The following is a 23,488-nucleotide window of genomic DNA, read 5'->3' as shown; positions in this document are numbered from 1 at the left end:
TGACTGGAAAGCTCCAATAGAAGCTATTATTTTTATTAGGTTCTTTTAATATCAAGACTTGTAAACAGGATTTAAACATCTGGGTGGTACTTACAGTTTTCTATCTTTGAATACTAGAATTTTGGAACTTGCAGGGCCTTCACAGATCATTTCATCTAACCTCCTTCAGTTTAAAGATGACAAAATGAGGCCCAGAGGAGGGAAGGGTATATGGCCACAGATCTAGGACTGTGCCGGTAAATGGTAGTTAGGTGGTTATATGGGCTTTACTCTTCCTTCTTGTTCTCTGAAATGGGAAGCCTCCAAGGTCACTAACTCTCAGGATATTTTATTATTTGGGTAAGGGGGAGGTGGTAGATAGGGGAGAAAAGGCCCGAGATGCTTAGCAGAGGACCAAAAAAAAAATGGCAGGCATGTGCAAACTGAGCCTGCTTTCTCTCTCCCTATTGGAAGACATGGCTGACCTGGTCCAGCCTGGCATACACACTCTTTGACTGTGCGGTCTGGGTTGGCCTCAGCTCTGATAGGTGGAGAAACTGAAGGAAGAGAGGTGTGGGACGAAGGGAGAAAAGTGGGTAGCAGCACCTCCATTCCTCACGATGTGAACCTCAGCTGGGATTCCATCACCTCCTGGCCCCGTGGCCCGAATCTGCACTAGAGCGTGACTGGAGTCTTCGGGGACAGAGATCTCAATCCAGTTCTTGTTGGACAAATGGAGCGTGGGGACCGAGTGCAAGTCATTCCGGTACAGCATCTGGTGGAAAAACCTCCCATTGGCTTCCAAGGAGCTGAGCTCTGGCAGTCACCTCAGTATCCCTGTGAAGCTCTGGGACCTTTGCCCTATGAACAGCAGCTCCCTTCTGCTTCTATTGCTGACCGGTGCAGCAAGAGGGGTTCGAGTTAGACGTTGGGAAAATTACAGAATAGAAATTATGATCATTTATAGAGAGAACTTTAAGGCTCTCAAAGCACTTTTACAAATATTATCCCATTTGATTTTCAACAACTCTGGGAAGTGAATGCTATTATCCTCATTTTACTGATGGGATGGGGGGAGTCAGGCAGAGGTTAAGTGACTTGCATAGGGTCACAGGATTGTTGTAAGGCTTAATTAAATAAGATGAATATTTGTAAAATGCTTCAAAAACTTTAAGTGTATTAATAAATTCTAGTGTGTGTGTATATATATATATATATATATATATATATATATATATATATACTAGCTAGCAAGTGGCTGAAGCTGGATTTGAACTCAGGTCTTCCTGACTCCGGATCCAGCTGTCTATCCACTGTAACACTTACCTAAGATTTACTGGCTATAATAGTAATGAGATATTAAAATGTATCACTAGGGAACATAGTGAAAATGAAAGGCATAGAGAAGATTGGTTTTCCCAAGTACTTCCTGACACCTTCTCCTTGTTGGCTTCCAGGTTTTGATTTTCTCTTCTCTCACTAACCAAGACTGGGTTCTTCAACTGGCTACTCATTGACCACCAGATTTCAGATGTCACCTATCCCAGTCCCTCCCTGAAATAGGAACTGGCCATTCGGCCTCTTCTTAAAGACCTCCAGTGAAGAGGTGCCATCTACGTTTCTTAAGCCAGCCTATGGCCCTTTGGGACAGCTTGAATGATTAGGAATAACTTTGCATTTTCAGTAGGTTCTCTAGTGATATGTTTTAGGATCTCATTGCTCTTCAGCCAGTAAATGGCAGATCATGACCCATTAGGCATAGTTCAGGACCCATAGTCAGGAAGACCCAAGTTTAAATCCAGCCTGACACACTTTCTAGCTGTGTGACCCTGTACAAATCACTTACTCCTTTGTCTGCCTCAGTTTCCTCATCTGAAAAATATGGATGATAATAATAGCATCTACATCACTGGAGTATTGTAAGGTTCAAATAACATGAACATATTTGTAAAGTGCTTCAAAAAGGTCAGGGTATTAATAAATGGCATTATGTATGTACTGTGTCTATATTTATATAGATATACATATTTTATACACAGAGAGTGGAGGGGCCCAGAGTTACCTGCCTCCCCCTCCAAATCTTAATCTTGTTCTCTTTGCCATCATTCTCTCTCCCACCCATTCACTTGCTTTTTGCATGGCTGTCATCTCTTTAGACTGTAAACTCTCCAAGGGCAGGGACTGCCTTTCTTTTTGCCTGTATTTGCATCCCCAGGGCTTAACATACTGCCCCTGGAACATAGTAATAAGTGCTTAATAAATGTTTATTTCTATCTTCCCTATACAGAAGAGTATATATCCTCCTTTTTATTTGCCCATCGCTCTCTACCTCCTTCATCTCTTTCTCCTATTTTTCTCTCCTTTCTTTTCCCTTTTTCTTCTTTCTTTTCTACCTCTCTCCTTCTACATCTATTTCCTTTCCTTTCTCCCCACTCCCCCTCCCCTTTCCTCTTTTCTACCTCTTTCCTATCCTCTCTCCCTCCCCTCTCTCCCTCAAAACTATCCTCTCCTCCTTTCCTTCTCTCTCTCTCCCTTCCCCCCTCCTCATGCCCACTCTTCCCTCCCTCCCTCCCTCCTTCTCTCTCTTTGTTTTCTCTCTTCCCTCCCTTCCTTCTCTCTCCCTCCCTCCCCCTCCTCTTCCTCACAGCCACCCCTGATTCAGCCAACTCTAGTGGCTTTCTTTTCTCTCCAGTATAAAATAAAACTCCTCTGTTGAGCTTTTAAAAAGTCCTTCACAACTTGGCCCCAACCTCTCTTTGCCCCTTAATTGGCATCCCTCTTTAATACATCCAAACAGGCCTTCAGTTTATTCTTTACCATTGACACTCCATCTCCTATCCTTTGGACTATTGTTTCAGTTGTTTTAGCTGTGCTCACTTTCTGTGACCTCATTTGGATCTTTTTGGTACAGATACTGGAGTGATTTGCCATTTCCTTCTCCAGATCATTTTATAGATGGGGAAACTGAGGCCAACAAAGTTATGTGGTTTGTCCAGGATCCCACAGTTAGGAAGTATCCACAGATTGGAATTCAGGTAGATAAGTCTTTCCAACTCCAGGCCCCACACTCTATCCACTGTGCCACCTAGCTGCCCCCTGGGTGCCCTTTGCATTAGCCATCCCATATTCCAAGGAATGCACTCTCCTCCCCTGCATTTCAGTCCTTCTGTTCCTTTAAAATGCAGTTGAAGTGCCATTTTCTAGAGGCAGCCAGGTGACTCAGTGGTAGAAAACTAGAAACAGGAGGACCTGGGTTCAAATCTAACATGAGATACTTCTTAACTGTGCAACCCTGGGCAAATCACGTAATCTCATTTGCCTAGCACTTGACCTGTCTTAGAGTTGTTACTAAGATAGAAAGGGTTATTAAAAAAAAAAAAGAACTTCAGTCTAAGCATCATTTTCTGAATCCATACTTTCCTGATTCCTTCTTTCCCCAAAGCCAGTGCCCCTCTCTCCAATATAATCTTACCTTTAACTGCTTTGTATATATTTGTATTCATTCACTTAAAAAAAAAAAGCCTTTCCTTCTGTCTTAGAATAGATACTAAGTATAGGTTCCAAGGCAGAAGAGAAGCAAGGGCTAGGCAGTTAGGATTAAGTGACTTGCCTAAGATCACATAGCTGGGAGGTATCTGAGGCTAGAAGGAACTCCTGGAACTCCTGTCTTTAGGACTGGCTCTCTAGCCACTGAGCCACCCAGCTACCCCTTTTCATTCACGTTTTAAAAGACTTATACTGTATATCTTTGTTTTATTCCTTGTACTTATATACTCCTAGTGCCTGGCACACAGTAGGTATTTAATAAATATTCGGTGGCTTGATTGCTCCTAGTTCTGCTCACTGGAAGAATTAAGTAAAGAGAATTGTCGGTGGTTCAGCCCATCCTAGAATTTTCGGGTCAATTGGGAACCTCTGGGAATCCCTGCATCTGTCTCTACCTTCTAACTACCCCATTCAGTTACTTTGATATTCTTCCTTTTCTAATGCATCTTCCCTTTCTTCCCTAGTGAAACATTTCATTTTCTTATGACTCTTAGAGTCAAATAAATATCACCCAATTCCCTCTTCTTGCATTAGATGCTTTCTGGCCGTTTAGTGGAAGCACCAGTTAGCTGCTAATTTCCACTCCTACCTCACAGACTCCCTGGTGGGGTCCTTACCTTGTAGCCAGTGACTGCAGACTCATTTCGTTGAGGTATGACAGGGTCCCACTTAATGATGAGGCTGGAACTGGCGAGGGTCCAGGAGATGTTCCCTGGAGGCCGATTGGGAGCTGAAAGGAAAAGGGTTGGGAATAGGGAAGGGACATAAGAGCAGAGAACAGCCACCCTCCCCCTGGGCATAGGAAACTCTGGTGTCTACCTCCAGCAGAGATGCTTCAGAGGCTTTCCACAAGAAACAAAGTCTGGGGAAAATAAATAAAAAAATAAAAAAGAAGAGGAGGCCTCAGTTGCTGGATTCTTTTGGCTCAATGCCTTATTTCCCTGTGCCATGAGCCATGTGCCACCCACCCCCATCTTATGAACCAATGACTGTGTGTTCAGCAAAGGCTCTCTCTCTCTCTCTCTCTCTCTCTCTCTCTCTTAAACCCTTACCCTAGTTTAAAATCAATACTGAGTATCTGTTCTAAGTCAGAAGAGCAGTAAGGGTTAAGCCAATGGGGAAAAGTGTCTTGCCCAGGGTCATAAAGCTAGGAAGTATTTGAAGTCAGATTTGAATGCAGGACATCCTGTCTCCAAACCTGGCTCTCTACCCACTGAGTCACCCAGCTGCCCTGCCCCTAGCAAGGGTTCTCTTAGAAGAAGGAACAGGTACTCTCCTGCCCCTGGGCTCATCCAGCTGACCTCCCTGACTGTGGACTCACGGGGTTTCATGGTGGTGGCATTGGTGGAGGGACTGGCAGGCCCAGTGCCTGCCCTGTTGTAGGCTCGGACTGTCACATGGTACTTGGTATTAGGTTGCAGGCCAGTGACCTGGGCACTGGTATCCAATCCTGCTGTCCTCACTCGGTCTGCTGCTGCCTCTTTATCCCCGTCTTTCCAGTACCGAATCTATAGAAACCAGGACAGCAATATTCTTGTCAATCATCTCATTATTTCTGTTATCCCTGATACCCAGCAACCTTTGTCTAATTATCATTACCATCACGCACAAGCATCCATGTCCAAGTTCAAGAACTCCACACTTCTTTTAACTTGTCCTAATCTTTTTTCTTTCCATCTTTCCTATCTTTCTGTATTCCTCCTAAACTTACTCTTCCTTCATCCACATCATGGTCTCCAATCTGGCACTTCTGATCTAGCTACGTTCTTCTCTACTCCCAATCTCCATCCTTTGTTCAAGTCTATGCCCTAGTTAGGACATTGTTGAGCCTATGACATGTATGCTCCCTTCCTCCTCTTCATGTGAACCTGAGGACACTTCTCACATGACCTCTTCCCAGCAGTCCAATGGGAGCTGGGGTAAGGTGAGGGGTGCAGTTTGGGCATTTGGTCTCTAAAAGGTTTGCTATCACTGCCCTAATCTAAAAAAGCCTTGTTCCTCTGTCCTGTTGTTGATTATGCCTTGTCAAATCATAACCCCAGATTACTTTCACTATTCATCTCCTCTCCTATTATTGAACACTATTAAATGGAATTGGAGGAAATCCAGAAATGTTGACTAGATCCATGACAAATCATGGTGACTAATTGACAAGTGGACTCTCATTTTGGTAAGGCAATTCTATTCATTCTGGCTAATTGATTTCTTAGCCCAGTTGCCACAACTGTTGTTCCAAAGCCATTTTCCTCCTATCCATTCTTAGCTAAGGATCTCACCTAATATTTCACCAAAATTTGGAGTCCATTCACTTGAAGCTCCTTCTCTCCTCTGCCATCATCCCCTGCTATATTCTTCCTTTACTACAATAATGTGGCCAACTGATACCTTTGCTTACTTCTCTCTAAGTAGTTTAAAAAAAAAACCCTTACTTTCTATCTCAGAATTGATATAAAGTATCAATTCCAAGGCAGAAGAGTGGTAAGGGCTCAGCAATGGTGTGTGTGTGTGTGTGTGTGTGTGTGTGTGTGTGTGTGTGTGTGTGAAATGACTTGCCTAGGGTCTCATAGGTAGGAATCATCTGAGGTCACATTTGAACCCAGGTCCTCCCATATCCAGACCTGGCTTTCTATCTACTGAGCCACTTAGCTGCTCCCTCTATACAATTTTGATTCCACACCCTCCTGCCTTTTCTAAAACATAGTCTCCACCCTCATTCCTATTTTTGTGCTAATCTTCAATCTTCTCCTGTCCATTGTTTCCTTCTTTTCTGCCTTTGTACAAATTCAAGTCTTCCCCAAGGAACAATTCCCCAGCCCCTCACTTGATCTGACTCTCACTGTGAAAGCTATTTGTGCTGTATCTCTCCTCCCACTTTGTGGCTAAACTTCCTGAAATCTCAGGCAGAGGGTGATTCCATTTCCTTTCTACTTACTCTCTTCTAAACGCTAAGCAATGTGGCTTCTGACCACATCGTTCAAGTGAAACTCCTCTTCCTAAAGATAATGACAATCTCTTAGTTGCCATTGCAAATGGTCCTTTCTCAGTTTCATCCTTCCCGACTCTTCTTTAGCATCAAACACTATTGACCATCTTTTCCTTCTAGCTACTCTCTTCTCTCTGGTTCTTCTAATTCTCTTGGCTCTCCACCACCTGTTTTTGAATGCCTTTGCTGGATCATGATTGCTATCAAACATTTTTTTTAACCCTTACCTCCCTCTCAGAATCAATACTGTGTATTGATTCCAAGGCAGAAGAGTGGTAAGGGATAGACAATGGGGGTTAAGTGATTTGCCCAGGGTCACACAGCTAGGAAATGTCTGAAGCCAGATTTGAGCCCAGGACTACTACCTATCTGTGCCCTCCCCCCCTTAACTGTAGGTGTCCTCTAAGGCTCTGATCAAGGCATTTTCCTCTTTCCTTTTTGTGCTTTTCAGATGATAATCAGATCTTTTTAGTTAAAATTTTTTCTGTCTCTTTTTTTCTCTGTCCCTCTGCCTCTCTGTCTCTGTCTCTCTCTGTCTATCTGTCTGTTTGTCTCTCTGACTCTGTTCCTCCTCCCCCCCCACACTTCTTTTCCTCATCTCTTTTGTCTCTGTCTCTGTCTCTCTCCCCTGACCTGTTGCATATCACCAACTCTGTCCTTTTCTGTTTGCAACCTTGGTGTTATCTTTACTTGTGCCCTTTCTCCCCCCTCATCCCCCTAACTCAGTAAAATCCAATGGCTCCCTGTTACCTCTAGGACCAAAGAGAAGCTCCTGTCTTCGGTATCTATAGCAACTCGTCATAACCTAGAAGCTACTTCACCTTCCACCTTTTTCTTTCCCTTCCCCATCCCCCTGAAGTCTACAGACCAGCCATACTGGCTTGCTCACTGTTCTTCATATAAAATGATTCATCTCTTGCCCCTGTGCTTTTGTTTGGACTCTCTCCACATCTGGAATGCACTTCATCCTAAAAGTCACCTCCTGAGAAAGCCTTTCCCTTTTTCCTGGCTGCTAGTGCCTTCTCTCTGATGCCACTTTCATCCATTTTGTAATCACATCTGTGTGTGTGTGTGTGTGTGTGTGTGTGTGTGTCAAATATGTGTATATATATGAAAAATATGTATGTATGTGTAGATAGATAGCCGTATCTAGTCTCTTCAAGGCAGAAGAACGATAAAGGCTAGACAATGTAGGTTAAGTGATTTGACCAGGGTCACATAGCTGGGAAGTGTCTGAGACTAGATTTGAACCCAGGACTTCCCATCTATAGGCCTTCAATCTACTGAGGGGACTTGTTTTTGCTTAAACTTTTTTTCTATTCCCAGCACTTAGCACTGGGTCTGGTACATAGCAAGTGCTTAATAAATGCTTGTTGGCTAATTAATCATCCTAAAGGGAAAGTCATCTGGAAGAAAATGATTGTCTCTTACATTTGCAAGATGCTTTCTCATCTGCTTGTCTCATAGGGCTCATGTAGCAGCCCTATGAAGGAGGAAGGGTAGGAATTAAATGAGGAAACTGAGGTCTCAGAGAGATGAGCTTAACTTCTCTTATCCAGCCAAGTAAAATAAAAACTAGGACTTGAACATGTTTCCTGGCTTGAAAGCCAGTGCTCTAGAGTATTTTCAAACCAAAGGCAAATGGCTATTAGAATATATTCAGCTCTGGCTTATCCATATCATGAGTGATTGAGAGCTGATAACAGATTTCAAAATTTGACTATCTAGCTCTAAGATCTCATGGGGCTAACTCATCTTTCTGAGTTCAAATCTAGCCTCCAATACTTACAGACTGTGTGACCCCCTAAGCAAGCCACTAAACTCTGCCTTAGTTTCTTCCTCTGTAAAATGAGATGGAGAAGGGAATGGCAAATCACTTTAGAATTCTTTGCAAAGAAACCCCAAATGAGATCAGGAAGAATAGGACATGACTGAAACACTCAACAATAACAACAACAAAATGATCTCGTGGGTATATCCTCTGCTGTAGTGTATAGTCTCCCATGCATTCTCTTCCCTTAGGTTTCTTTTCTTGCCTTCCTATCAGTTCTTCAGAAAGGATCTACTGTCCTTCCCCCACCACCAAAAAAAAAAAAAGAGAGAGAGAGAGATGGAAGCCTTTCTTCTGGTTCCTTTCATTATAGTAGACTAGCTTGGTTTGGCATTTCCATGCATTATTATTGGCTAATTATCTTTTTCTTGAATGAAGAATGGTATAATAGATGGATTATTGGATTTGAAGTAAAAAAAAAAGTCTTGTGTTTGAGTCTGCTCTCTAATATTTACTAGTTCTGTGGCTCTAGGAAATCCTTTAATGTCAGTGAGCCTCAGTTTCCTTATCTGTAAAATGGAGGCAATAATGCTTATGGTAATCCCTCACAGGGTTACTGTGAAACTCATCTGAGATTAAAGGACTCTGTGAATCTTAAAGTCCTAAATAAATGTTAATGCCATAGAAATAATAATTATCAATAACATGCCATTGTCATTAATTTTTGTTATTATTAATGTTATTTCTATGCATGACAATCATTTGTATTATTGTTATGAAAATAATAATAGTTAAATTTTCAATAGCACTTACTATGTGCCAGGCACTATGCAAAGTGTTTGGCTATTATTATCTCATTTGGTCCTCATAACAACTTTGGGAGATAGATGCTGCTCTTATCCCTATTTTATAGATGAGAAAACTCTGTCAGAAGTTAGGTGGCTTGCCCAAGGTCACATAGCTAGCTGAATTTGAGGCTGGATTTGAATTCAGCAGCCTATCTCTGGCATCACTAAGTTGCTAGTATTATGAATTATTATTTATTCCTCCCCTAAGGGTAAGATTTATGATTCTTCCTCATTTCTCATTCACCCTCTGGCTCACTCAGATTCTTCGTATTAGCTCATTATAAGATCCAAGTTCAAATCTCCTTTGTATTACTTTCCTTGATGATCTTGGGTAAGTCCCCTATAACATAAGGGGGTTGGATTACATGATCTATAGGGACCTCCTGTCTCTATGCCTGGCTCTCCTCCTTCCACTGAATTACTCAGCTGCATTTTAAAGGCTGCCATCATATTCTCTGCAGGGTCTGAGAGTCACAGGCTTTGGCCTCTCTGTGAAGGGCCAGAACCTCCTGGGTCCCATCAAGAGATGTGTAGAGTTGGATACCTATGGGGAATGGGGAAGAGTCTCAAGTGATGGCTTCACACCTTGAGGGGCAGAGCTCAGCCCGTCCTCTCACCTATATCCTGGTTGTGGGGAGCAATGCTTACCTCATACCCTAGGAGGATCCCATTCATGTCGTCCTGGTGTACTGGCTCCCACATCACATTCATCTCTGAGGACAAAGTCCCCTTGGCTTTGACTTTAGCTGGGGCCACCCTGGGCTCTAAAGACCAACATGGGAAGTGATTAGGTTGTTGGGGTCACTCAAGTGTTTTACATATAGGAAACCCATGCCTTGGGCCCTGGGGCCCCCATAATCTGGATCTTCCCTCTGCCATGGGCAGCTGTTTCTCTAGGGATTGTGGCCCACTTGAGCAGGAACCAAACCTTCTCCAGGTCTGTGGAGATCCTAAAAATGAACTCAGGCAGCCAAACATCCATATATTTATTCAGTGTGGACTCTGGGCATTTTCCTGGGTGTTCCTTATTGCCCAACCACCCCCAGCAGCTACTTAGAAACAAGATCCCGGGCTAATACCTTGGAAAATGCATTAGTTTTCCCAGGGCTTTGGTTCTACCCCTTGGGTGATCAGGATGGCAGTATTTTGGGGAAGGAATGATTTGGTCTTTGGTCTTCCAGCCCATAAATGATGAGGCTGGGAGCCCTGGAAGTGCAGCCTACCTTCCTCAGCAGAGTATACTAGGGTGGTGAGGCTCTCAGGCCCCTCTCCTTGGCGGTTGTATCCCCGGATCTTGACTTCAAAAGGTGTGTAAGGCCGGACACTTTCATTACGATAAACAAAGTGCAGGGCATCAGCCTGGGAGACCTTGGCCCTCTGCCAGTCTGAGCTGCCCTGCCTGCGGAAGGACAGTATGTAGCCGAAGCCTTCTCCATTCTGGTATTCTCGCAACATGGGCTACAAAAGTGGTAAGAGCATAGAGTTAGGAAGCAGAGGACCTCATGGGGAATTAGGGGCAAAGGAACTGGCTTAATTCCTGATTCTGTGAATTGTTATCTGTTGTCCTAAGGCAGTCAATTCTATTCCTGAACCTCAGTTTCCTTATCTGTAATTTGTATCTGTATTTTGTATATCTGTAATTTGATTCCTCCCAGTTCTAAATCTAGTCATTCCAAGACACCCTCCTCTCCCCAGTTATCCCTCAAATCATGGCAGGAATACAGATTTGTGTGTGTAGGATGGTCAAGAGCAATGACTCTGTCAAAGAACTCTGCTGCAAAGGTGGAGTTGCAAAGGTGTTGGTTCACTAGATCTCTCCTATCTTCTGAACCCTTTCAACTCATCCATCATGTCTCTTAAGCATCTGTTTAAATGAGGAGAAGAGGGGGAGACAGCATGGTGCTAACTGATTCTGGAGTCGGGTAGATCCAAATTCAAATCCTAACTCAATTACTTACTAGTTGTGTGACCCTGGTCAAGTCACTCAACCTCTGTTTACCTCAGTGTTCATTTGCAAAATGAGGGAGGGATGGACTCAATGACCTCCACGATCCCTTTGGGCTCTAAATTTATAACCTATGAGTCAGATTTATTCCTGAAGTCAAGGTCTTTGTTGCTCACCTTCCAGTTAATAATGAGTTCTCCAGGGGCACCGCCTCCTCCACTGAGTCCTGAGGGTGCTATTGTGGGGGCTATAGGGAACATTAAAAGACACAGATGTAACTTAGTAATCCACTGTTGGGTCCCGAGGATGCTACCAAGGAGATCAGAAGATACAGACATGACCTGTTAATAACAAGGAACTTTCTGAACAACCACAAGCAAATCATATAGAGACAAGCCAACTACTTTTGGACAAAGAGGAGCAAAGGGTCACTGTCTTGGCCCCCTGAAATCCAGATAGACAGATTCCTTGTTTTCTCTTTGGTGGCAGAAGCCAATGAGAATTTCCTCTGAGGTAACTAAGAAGAAGGAACAGCCTAAGTAATTAAATTAGTTAAGTTAAACAAAAATAATTTTTTTGGTTTTTTTGTACATTATTATTAATATTATTATTTTCTCTCTGATAGTTGTTTTTCTTCCCTCATTCTTGTCTGCTTGGACCAGTTTTTTTTTAAACCCATACCTTCCATCTTGGAATCAATACACGGGAGAAGAGCGGTAAGGGATAGGCAATGGGGTTAAGTCACTTGCCCAGGGTCCCAGAGCTGGGAAATGTCTGAGCCAGATTTGAACCTAGGACCTCCCGTCTCTAGGCCTGGCTCTCAATCCACTGAGCTACCCAGTTGCCCCCACCAGTTTTTTAAAGATGGCTTTTTATTGGTATCTTTTGTTTTTCTTTCATGTATATTTCTCAGTTTGTTCTTCTCCTTTCTATCTTAGAGTGATCTCTTTTAAATGTCCAAGGGTGGGGGTTGGTTGAATACATCAATCAAATCATTCTAACTCATCCAGCGTGAGAAGCATGAGAATCTGTTTTGCTAGACAATACATATTTGTTACCAGGGGTTTGTTTTTATTTTATTTTTCAAAGGTGAGAAGGGTAGGAGGGAGATAAAATCAACTTTTGTAAATTAAAAAAAAAGTAATTAATTAAAAAAAAGAAAATTCCTCAAACCCCCAGGGTTAACCTTAGAGTCCTAAGTGAGCAAGCACCTAAGCTCTAGGGACCCAACTTGTAGTTGTCATAGTACATAAAAAAGACTTAAAAAAGGAGGAAAGTGCCATGAAACTAGTCAACACATTGAAAAAGTTTGACATTCCATGTTCTAATGTTTTATATTGCCAGCCCCCCATCTCTGAAAAGAAGGAAGAATATCTCCCTCTTCACATCCTCTAGGCTGATATTAAGATGAGACCAATTCATTGAGCTCAACTAGCCTAACAGGGGGCAGAGGGCAAGGGCAAACAGATGCACATGTAAGACCTATACTTTAGGGCTATAACTTTGGCAGTTTGTATAAAGGATAAAGTGGAGTGGAGACACTGGAAGTAGGGGAATCTGTTAGAAGTCCATTGCAATGTACAGGTTGATGAGGACCTAAACTAATGTGGGAATTGTATGGATGCATAAAGAGAAGTGGGTAGATTTGAGACAAGTGATAAAGATAGATTAACGAAGACAGAGTGGCAGTGCAGGATGGGGTAAAATGGCCCAGAGTTCAAATGTTTCAGTATATAAATCAAGTCGAAGGTTGAACTTATAGGCAGGGCACAGTTTAGTGGCTTAGTGGATAGAAATCCAGACCTGGAGTTGGGAGGTCCTGGGTTCAGATTTGGCCTCCAATACTTCCTAGCTGTGTGACCCTGGGCAAGTCACTCAATCCCAAACTGCCTAGCCCTTACCACTCTTCTGTCTTGGAAACAATACGATTCTATGACAGAAGACAAGGGTTTAAAAAAACAAACACAAAAACTTAAGAGGTAAGGCTGACACAAGGGCCAGGAGGAAAGGTGAATGAATGAAGCCTGAAAAATGGAAGTCAGTGAAATCAAATTGTGCAGGATTTGGGATGGGAGAACACCAACTGGCTCACCAAGTCCTGGACAACTCCCTCAAAGCCTGGAAGAGGTCTATTTAGGACCATTGAAAGACATCTTGCTTCCCTGAAAGTGGCAAATGAAAATCCTGGCACAAGATCAAATGTACAAATGTTTCAAAACCCAAAGAATCACAGAATTTCAGAGATGGAAAAGAGCTCAGAAGTCATCTGGTTCAATCTGTATGCACAAATAGAATTCCCTCTACAGAACACTCCTACCTCACCTCATCCTCAGAGTGGTCACTCAGCCTCTGCTTGAAGTCTTCTCTAGTCAGAGGGGATTCCAGGACTTCCCAAGGCAGCTTATTGTCCCTTTGGTGTTGATGAGTAGTTTTAATCATGTCTGACTCTTCCTGACCTCATCTGGGGTTTTCTTGGCAAATACACTGGAATGGTTTGCCATTTCCTTCTCCAGTTCATTTGAAAGGTGAGGAAATTGAGGCAAATAGGGTGAAGGGACTTGTCTAGGATTACTGATTGTAAGTCTCTGAGGCCAAATTTGAATTCAGGAAGATGAATTTTCCTGTCTCTAGGTATGGCATTCTATCCACTGCGCCAACTCACTACCCTATTCTTCCTTGGGATGGTTCCAATTTTTAGGAAGATTTTCCTTAGAGGAAGCAAAAATTTGCCTGTTTGCAACCTAACTGAAGTTGAGAGTTAGAAAGGACCGTATTAACCATCTCGTCTAACCCCGAAACAAAACAAAACAAAAACTAATGCTATCACATTTAGATGGAGCATTGTACGTATTTTGAATATTTAAGGGCAAAGGGTAGAAGTGGCAGTAGGGAAGATTTCTAGGATATAAAACATATTTGAGAAAATAAAATGCAATAAAGAAAAACTTCTTAACCACTAGAGCCATCTTGGATGGAATGTGGATTCCCCATTTGGAGGCCTTTCAGAGATTGGATGACTACTTGTCAAGATGATGAAGAGGGAATTCCTTCTTAGCTGGGAGTTCTCTTCTAGTGCTAAGATTCTATGACTTTGATTCCCTCTCTGGATAAAGTTGGTGAGGGAGTGGTGCTGGTAGAGGAGGGGAGAGTGTGATTCTTCCTCAAAGCGTCCTTCCAGATATTAACTATCTGAGAGTGGTGAGAAGTAGGAAAGGGAGATACAGTCTAATAATCTCCCACTCCCATCAATTTATCTCTGTGTCCCAGGCTCCCACCAATATTACTCAACCACAGAATCTCAGTGGAAGGTACCCTCAGAGATCATGTAGTTCATCATGTCTTCCCACCATCACAAGCAAGCTTTTCAGTGATATCCTCTTCAAATCCAGAGCCCAAGAGTCTCAACTCGGAGGTCAGTACTCCTTTCTTCTCACCCCTCCCCAACCTGGGGTGCCATTATCTCTGTCTCCACCCTCACACTTTTTTCCAGAAAGTTCCAAAGCCCAGACCTGATTCCTTGGTCCGGATTTTACTAGAGGGTCCACTGGGCTCCCCTGTGCCTAGGATGTTGCTAGCAAGGACCCGGAATTCATAGTCCATCCAGGGGGTGAGGCCCAGCACCTGGGCAGTCTCTGCATTTCCCTCAATATTAGCAGGATCTGTAAGACAAACAAATCACAATGGTCTAGCTTCTTCCATTCTCTGAACATAAGATAGGATGGATCAGTGAAAAAAGCATTGGACTGGGAATAAGGAGATTCACCTTTTAGTCATAGATCTGTCATGCGAAACAAGAATAATAATGATAAATTATATCAATAAGAATTATATTAATAACTAATAATAATAGCTAGACTTTACTTAGTACTTTAAGATGTGTAAAACATTTTACTTGATATTTTATTTGATTAGGGTTGTGTCAGTGGGTGGGGGAGGGAGAGAAAGGAGGGAGATGATTCAGAGGTGAAAATAAAATAAAAAATTTAAAACACATTGGGGACCTGCTGGTAAACATTCTACAACCAGCTCTCAAAAAGGTATACTCATGACTCATTTTTAAGTTAAATCTGCATTATTAACATTTTCTCTATTACTTTCTTAAGTCGAGACAATCTATGAAACAATAAACCAAGGCCTGATTGGAAGCTCTACTAATTTCCAAAGTGTAAATGTGCACACCGAAAACTTATCAGCTGGCTCTTAGCATTCAAGATGGCTCCAACACATCCTTGTGAGTTGATATTCATAACAACCATGGGAGGTAAATACTATTATTATTTCCATTTTACAGATGAAGAAACTGAGGCTGGGAGATCTCAGAGTCAGTGACTGAAGCAGGATTCAAACTCAGTAGATAGAGCACTGGGCTTAGAAACAGGAAGAATCATCTTTCTTAGCTCCAATGTGCCCTCAGACATTTGTCAATGGTGTGATCCTGGACAAGACACTTAACCCTATTTGCCTCAGTTTCCTCATCTGTAAAATAAGCTGGAGAGCTAGGTGTTTTAGTGGTTTGAGAGTCAGGCCTGGAATCAGGAGGACCTGGGTTCAAATCTAGCCTCAGATACTTCCTAGCTTTGTGACACTGGGCAAATCACTTAACCCCAATTTCCTAGTCTTTATCACTCTTCTGCCTTGGAACCAATATTTAGTATCAGTTCTAAGACAGAAGGTAAAGTTTTATAAATAAATAAACAAACAAATAAATGGAAAAACAAAAACAAATCCAAATGGATTAAAAAAAACTCATTTACAAGGTAAACTTAACAAGAATTGTGGTTCCTGAAAAAACAGGTTTTTCTCCCTTATGGACATATGAAAAGCAATATTCTATTCTAAAGGTTCATCAGGGATCCCTATCAGTATCAGATATAATTAAAAACAGCAACTTTTGGACTCCAAGTCTAACACTCTTTCCACTATGCCACCTAGCTGCCCAACTGACTGTGACCTCACTTTTCTTCTCAGCTTCCTTCCTAGCTTCCTAGCTTCCTAGCTTCCTTGCTTCCTTGCTTCCTAGCTTCCTTGCTTCCTTGCTTCCTTCCTTTCTTCCTTTCTTTCTTTCTTTCTTTCTTTCTTTCTTTCTTTCTTTCTTTCTTTCTTTCTTTCTTTCTTTCTTTCTTTCTTTCTTTCTTTCTTTCTTTCTTTCTTTCTTTCTTTCTTTCTTTCTTTCTTTCTTTCTTTCTTTCTTTCTTTCTTTCTTTCTTTCTTTCTTTCTTTCTTTCTTTCTTTCTTTCTTTCTCTCTCTTTTCCCCTTTCTCTCTTTTCCCCTTTCTCTCTTTCTTCTCTCTCTCTCTCTCTCTCTCTCTCTCTCTCTCTCTCTCTCTCTCTCTCTCTCTCTCTCTCTCTCTCCAATTGAGGTTAAGTGACTTACCCAGGATCACATATACAGGAAGTGTGTTTGAGGTCAGATTCAATCCCAAGTCTTCCTGACTCCAGGGCTGGTGCTCTATCCACTGTGCTACCTAAGCTGCCCATTTCCTCTTCTCTTAAAAGGAGGAAGTTGTAGTAGATGATTGTTAAAGATAAATAAATATGTGTGAATGATAATTATGCTTGTAGAATTTAATATAAACTGCCACTTTGTAGTAAATAAGTCTGATCTCCTCTATTATATACTAACCTCCTTAAAGGCAGAAACAGTGTTTTATTTATCACTGCATGCCCCTCAGCACCTTCTACAAGGCACTGTACACATCAGGTGTTCAAAAAGTGTTTAATGAGTGAACAAAGGAAGGAAGGAATTCATGGACTTGATGAATGCTGGGAGTTGAGGAGGGATATAGATGTCAGGAGAATAGCCTGCTAGATGGGGCTCTTGGAAGTCCATATTACAGTGTGATTAGCTCAGGTCAGGCAGTCCCAGAGTTACTTACTGGTTCGGACTTGTTTCCACTTCCCATCAGGCAGGGATCGAGCTTGGAGGATATACTTGGCGATCGGGCTGTGGTTGTCAAAGCCCCGGCTCCAAGTAAGCTGCACAGTGGTGTTGCTGATGTCCCTCACCACCACTCCACCAGGAGGACCTGGAGGACCTGCCAAGGAATTGGAGGAGGGTTCAGACCCCAGACTGATTCAGGAGCCTCTCCTGAATGAGTGAAATGCTTTGATAGGTCATTAGAAGGAGGGCACAGCTAGGATGCTTTAAGTGGTGTTTGGGAAGAAAGAAACAGTGGATATGTAGTTGTGTTGGGTAGTGGGTACATGACCCAGTCCCCAGACTAAGTCCTGAAAAGGGCTGGGAGAGATTCATCCAGGATACAGGACCCTGCATACTACATTATATGCAAGTTGTCTCCCCAAGTCTTAACTCATTAACAAAGCAAATTAAAATTCTAAAAAATTGTCATCCCTAGAAAAATGAGATTTTCTCCTTTGTGGGATAAATGAAAAGCAATGGGAATACCCTATTCTAAAGGCTCATCAAGGATCCCATAGAAGAAACTGTGGAGGGAAGAGTGGAGATATTAGGATGGGATTGGCTCTGGGGGACGGGGGTCCAGGAGTAAGCAGATCAAGGGGTATCAGTCACCTCGGACTAGGAGGGTGGCTGTCTCTGATGTGCTGTCTACCACGGTCTGGGCCATACACGTATACTTCCCTCCATGGCGCAGCTGGGCATTCAGAATTGTCAGGTCTCCTATTGTCTCCTTCTGCACAGAGGAGAGACAGGGAAGGAGTCAAGGTCAGAGAAAGAAATTCAAAAGCCAAAAGAGCCCTGGGCTAGGAGGCAGAGCATCTGTGTTCAGTTTCAGTCCAGGCCCTTAAACGACCTAAGGAAAGTTTATGAATCTCTGCAGGACTCAGTTTCCTTGTCTGGTCAGTGGAGAGATTCATACTACCCAGGATGAAATGAAATTACATATGGGAAAGTATTTAAGAATAAAATATGGAAATACAGGGAGGGGGGAGGGAAACACAGTGTTGTGATGATACAAACAATCTCAAACCATAGATAAATACACAAAATACACATAAGTATTTTGATGCTAGAAACTCACTTTTCTATAACCTAAAATAACAATCCTGTGAGGGAGGTAGTACAAGTATGACTAATCTTTTTTTTTTAAGAGATGAGGAAACTAAGACTCAGAAATTGAGTGACTTACCCATAATCATGCAGTTAATAGATATCAGACCCAGGATTCCATCTAGGCAGTCAGGGGACTGAGGGCTGGGAGCAGTGGCCTTGTTTCCCTGGGCTTCTCAGGAGTGGGAAGGGGTTATAGAGAATGGCCCTTGGCCCTAGGACTCACCAAGTTGGCTCTCCGGTAGTGGCCACCAGACTTATCAAAGTCAATGGGGAAGCCGTCTAGGGACCAGGTGAAGGTGAGGTCCATGGTAGGGTCGTGGGAGGCATGGCACTGCAGAGTCAGGTTCTCACCCAGATTGATGTCAGCGCTGGATGGTGCCAAGGTGATCTTGGTGGCATCTGACAAGGGGATTGGGGGAGTAGGGGGAGCCCAGGCAGAGTGGGATAAGCATATGTCTGAGCCTGTGTCATCAGGAGCAGGGCAGGGTGGGAGGATATGCCATCAGCCCCAGAAGCGGGACTGAAACAGTTCTGGAAATTGATACTCTTGCTTCATACAACTTGGGAAGTTAGGGTCTGGATTTGGGAAAGGATATGGTGGTCCCATGTCAAAAACAATCCCTGGGTCAGCCCCAGAACCAACCCAGGAGGACAGAAAACCAAGGATAGAATCCAGAAGTAGGACTGCCCGGAGAGGTGACACCCTATGGTAGGTCTACACCAACTGATGGTGGTGCCTTGTATAGATCAGGTGCTTAATAAATGTTTATTGAACTGAATTGAATTGGTGATCACCATATTAATATAGTAGCAGGATTGTCCCTCCTTCCTGGCTTTCCTTGTGGTTCCTACCTCGGACAGAGAGGATGCCAGTGCTGTTGGCTTTGCCCATGAAGTTCTCTGCAAAGCAGGTATATTTCCCTTCATCTGACCGACTGATGTTCCGAAGGATCAAAGTACCATCTGGGGTAATGGTCACTCTGTATTAGAGACAGAATGAAGAAGGCTAGAGAGTGGCTGCTCTAAGGATACCCTAGCATTGAAAGTCTGAGCATTGACTCCTGAGAACTAAGAGGAGGAAAACAACAAGGAGCCAGAGAATGAAGAGGAGGTGTGAGGAAGGATGAAGAAGAGGAAGTAGGTGAGGAAGGAAGAGGAGGAAGAACTGTCCAGGAAACTCATACCTGCTGCTGTTGACTAAGATTTCAGTCCCTTTGCTCCAGAGCACAATGGACTTTGGAGCTGACCTGGGCTGGCATGGAATGATGACTTCTCCTCCTCGAGCAGCTGGGATCAAACGCTTTACTGGATTCAGCCGGAAATCAGGAGCAAAAGCTGGAAAGAAAAAAGATTTTTATAGTCAGAGCTCCTGTGGTGAAAACTACTTGAAGCAGGTAATTCAATTCAATTCTTAATATAAAAACAAACTTCCTGGGGGCAGCTGGGTGGCTCAATGGATTGAGTCAGGCCTAAAGACGGGAGGTCCTGGGTTCCAATCTGGTCTCAGACTCTTCCTAGCTGTGTGACCTTGGGCAAGTCACTTAGCCCCCAATGCCCAGCCCTTACTACTCTTCTGATTTGGAACCAATACACAGTATTGATTCCAAGATGGAAGGTAAGGGTTTAAAAAAACCCCACAAACTTCCTGACTGGAGGTATCCAAAAGTGAGGTGTTTTGACTCAATAGGTAATGGGTTCCCAATCCCTTGAGACAGTCAAGGGAAAGTTGGATGAGCACTTGTTAGGAACACTGCAGACAGGCTTCTCAAGCAGATACTCTTTGAACCAGATGGCCTCTCAGAGAGGCCCTGCAAACTCTTAAGAATTTGGGATTTCTAATTCAGGTTATTATTCAGTGCTATAGGAGAGTCCAAGGAAGGGAGAGATCATCATTGCCTAGAGTGATCAGGGAAGGCTTCATGAAGGAGGCAGGATTTTAGTTGGAACTTTAAGTATTTGAATAAAAGCAGATTAGGAGCAAGGGAATTCCAACCATCATGAAGGGAAGGAGTTGGTAACATGTAAAGAGTTATATAAGAAGGAGTAGAATACTGTTGTAGTATATTCCTCTTGGGGAATTTGTTCAGTTGATTTTCAGTTGGGTCCAACTTTTTGTGATGCCATTTAGGATTTTCTTGGCAAAGATACTGAAGTGGTTTGCCATTTCCCTTTGAGCTCACTTGACAGATGAGGAAACTGAGGCAAATAGAGTTAAAGTGATTTGCCCAGGGTCATACAAGTAGTTAGCGTCTGAAGTCAGATTTGAACCCAGGAAGATGAGTCTTTCTGATTCCAGGTCTGGCACTTTATTCTCTGCTCCACCTAGCTGCAATTGAGGAGATAAAGCCTGGAGGGTAGGCTAGAGTTAGATAGCGAAGATCTCAGAAAGTCACATTAAAAAGGACAGGTTTCCTTCTGCTGATTCTGGGAAGCCACTGAACATTTTGATGAGGAATGTGACATATCCCAAAGTAGTGTTTAGAAAGAGATCTGGTTGCAGGATAGTTTAGAGGATGGGAGATTAGAGGTGAAGGCACCAACTGATCAGTCCTCTTATAGGCTACAATATTAGAAGCTAGTAGATGCTAGTGATATTTGCAAAGTAAGAATCAATAGGACATGGGATAGAGGGGGTGAATATTTCCTTTTTCTATTTGAAGTCTATTTTCTTAACATTCTTATTTTATTCTCAATATTTAAAAAATTCTCTACTCAGAAGTGTTAGAATTTAGCAAATGATTAGTACCTACATGCATTTATTCAGTCAAATTTCTTTTGTGAAACCACAACTCCTAGAATCTTGGTCTCTGATTCTGTCTGTGCAACTTTTTGCATTGGGAAAATTACTGGGGTAGCTGAGTGGCTCAGTGAATAGAGATGCATACTGGGAGGTTCTCAGTTCAAATCTAGCCTCACACTTTCTAGCTGTGTGACTCTGGGCAAGTCACTTAAGTCCAATTGCTTTTCTACCTTGGAATTAATACTTGGTATCAGTTCTAAGATAGGATGATATAAGGGTTTTTAAAAAAGAAAAGTTATTGAACATTTTCTGGACCACAAAATTTTCCTTCTTCCCTGGACAAAAGGAGTAAGACTGACAGGTAGTAGTTCTTACCTTGTACTGCTAGTTCTGCACTGGCATAGATGGTACCATGCTTGTTTTCTGCCACACACTGGTACATGCCAGAATCTTCCAGGACCAGCTTGGAGAATTTCAAGTCCCCACCAGAAATCTCCACACGGTTCTGTGTGACAAACCAAGATGGGAGAACAGATTCAGAAGTGAAAGAGAACACAGAGCCACAAAAGAACTAGAACTGAAGGACCAGGGTCTGAGACACTGATGAAATGTTTAGGACCATTGGAAGACATCAGTAGATATCAGACATTGGAAGATAGCATTGGGCACTATTTTTAGGTCATTCTGGATAAGGTCAAGCCCTTAAGGAATCAAGTCACAAAGCTTAGAACTAGAAGGATAATTCAATTCTACTCTTTACTTTTTTCAGATAAGGAAACTGAGGCTGAGAAATAAGTGAATTGTCCAGGGTGACAGAGCTATTTAGTAGAAGAACTAGAACCATAGACTTCAACCTATGCATCTTTAGACTATACCATAGGATGGGCCTTCTCTTCTTGACCACTCAGTACTTGTTTATGGCCAGGAGCCAGTGAAGAAGTAGGTAAGTGCCTATGTGCCAGGAAAACTCAGAAACCTGGGCTTAATGGTCTACTAAGTTGGGGGGTTTAACTCAGGCAGCAGGTGGAGCTGTCTTAGATGAGTCTCAGGAAGATATTCTAGAGGGTCCCAGTTCTTCAGAGTCAAGCTTACCTGGGAGAGCAGGGGATCCCCATTCCGGAGCCACCGAACTATGGGCCTAGGCTTGCCAGCAGCTGCACAGCCCCAGTGCAGATTGGAGCCAATGTCAGCCTCGCTGTCTGAGATTACCTTGAGCCACTCGGGTTTAGCTGTTGGAGGGAGACGAGAGAGAGAGAGAGAGAGAGAGAGAGAGAGAGAGAGAGAGAGAGAGAGAGAGAGAGAGAGAGAGAGAGAGAGAGAGAGAGAGACAGAGGCAAAGCAGAGAGACAGACAGAGACAGAGAGACAGATAGACAGATAGACAGAGACAGAAAGAGACAGAGACAGAGAGGCAGAGGGAGAGGGGGGGAAGGGAGGGAAAGAGGAGAAACTTTAGTGCTGTAGTGCTCATGCTAGACAGCAGAGGGCACCAATAGCATATTTAGGGAATAAAATGCAACCAGACTAGGGGGATGGAGGAAGTAGATATTTTTAGGGTTCGTATTTTGTAGTTGTTTCCAGAACAAAAATCATAATTGTTATCAGTGGTTCTGAACCTATGATTTCACTGGTATAGAGAACTCCATGGTGAGGCAAAATTCCTTTAAGGTATATAGTTTTATAATTTATAGTTTTATAAACTTATAGAAGTGACTTTAGTAGATATTAAAGACATCACTCAGTAGCATTTATTAAGCATCTACTATATTTCAGGCACTGTGCTGAGCACTAAGACGTTAAATGACTTGTCCAGGATCAAACAGCTGGCATATGTCAAGAGGCAGGATTTGAACTTGGGTCTTCTTGACTTCAATGTTGAGCTATGCATCCATTTAATCACTTTGCCTCTATCATTGTAATAAAAGCTGACATTTATGTAGTAGTCTATAATTTTCAAAACAGTATTTATGTGCCTTACATTGTAACAATTCTGCAAGGATGCTGCTACTTCTTAGAGTCCTACCTTTAATGCTTTCAGGGCTCCTTTCTAAGTTGGATCAGGTGAAAAGGCAAGCCCCTTGGCTAGATGTCTCCTCAACCATGGCCCCACCACTCATCTCTGAGCACTCAGTACTCTGGGATGAACAGAACCCATCAGGAACCTCTTAGCTATAACCAGACATCAGGGGCTCTTGAGGAAGAAGCTTTGAGTACTGGGGAATGCCCTTGGCTCCTTACCCTGCACAATGATTCGGCCCTTGGCAATGTCCCGTCCTTTGATGTTCTCTGCTTCACACTCGTAGGTGCCTTCATCCTCAAAGCTGATGCTGGGGATCTGCAGTGTGGGCTCAGCAGTGGCCCATTGTGGGGGCAATGAGTCATCCATTTTTCTCCATTTGATTCGAGGGACAGGGCTGGTAGGAGGAAGTAGGGTGGGAGGAAATGCCAGGAAGGGAGCTGGAGCACAGAACCTTCTCTCCTCCCCTCTGCTCCCAACCTCCTCCATCTCTACTCATGTCCTCTGTAGTACTGACTTACAGAATTTGGGGACCAGGGGTTGGGGGGGAGAAGCCCCTCAGACTAGAGAGATGGGAGGAGGGAGGCTGTGAGCCTGGGCTGGGGCTCAGGAGAGAACAGAATCCAG

The 23,488-nt window shown here is 43.1% G+C and overlaps 1 protein-coding gene across 5 annotated transcripts in view; it reads right to left on the bottom strand.

Moving 5' to 3' along the window:
- The window catches only part of CNTN2 (contactin 2), a 63,305-nt gene that overhangs the window by 5,598 nt on the left and 34,219 nt on the right, over positions 1–23,488 (bottom strand). For 4 of the 5 annotated variants that reach the window (XM_056815792.1, XM_016430101.2, XM_016430100.2 and 1 more), the window contains exons 8-22: positions 23,083–23,258; positions 21,938–22,074; positions 21,221–21,350; positions 19,290–19,440; positions 18,958–19,085; positions 18,329–18,504; positions 17,605–17,725; positions 16,949–17,107; positions 14,582–14,731; positions 11,249–11,319; positions 10,351–10,585; positions 9,776–9,891; positions 4,847–5,033; positions 4,143–4,255; positions 586–754 (exon numbers count right to left, since the gene is read on the bottom strand). In XM_056815792.1, the coding sequence (XP_056671770.1) occupies positions 586–754; positions 4,143–4,255; positions 4,847–5,033; positions 9,776–9,891; positions 10,351–10,585; positions 11,249–11,319; positions 14,582–14,731; positions 16,949–17,107; positions 17,605–17,725; positions 18,329–18,504; positions 18,958–19,085; positions 19,290–19,440; positions 21,221–21,350; positions 21,938–22,074; positions 23,083–23,258 (2,219 nt within the window). Of the gene's footprint in view, positions 1–585; positions 755–4,142; positions 4,256–4,846; positions 5,034–7,939; positions 7,992–9,775; positions 9,892–10,350; positions 10,586–11,248; positions 11,320–14,581; positions 14,732–16,948; positions 17,108–17,604; positions 17,726–18,328; positions 18,505–18,957; positions 19,086–19,289; positions 19,441–21,220; positions 21,351–21,937; positions 22,075–23,082; positions 23,259–23,488 lie in introns of those variants that run through there. The other variant, XM_007481248.3, reaches the window with a different exon arrangement.

Source organism: Monodelphis domestica, chromosome 2 (assembly GCF_027887165.1).
Source record: "Monodelphis domestica isolate mMonDom1 chromosome 2, mMonDom1.pri, whole genome shotgun sequence".
Lineage (NCBI taxonomy): Eukaryota > Metazoa > Chordata > Mammalia > Didelphimorphia > Didelphidae > Monodelphis > Monodelphis domestica.
The sequence above is the reverse complement of the archived record's forward strand: the minus strand, read 5'-3'. Positions and strand labels throughout refer to the sequence as shown.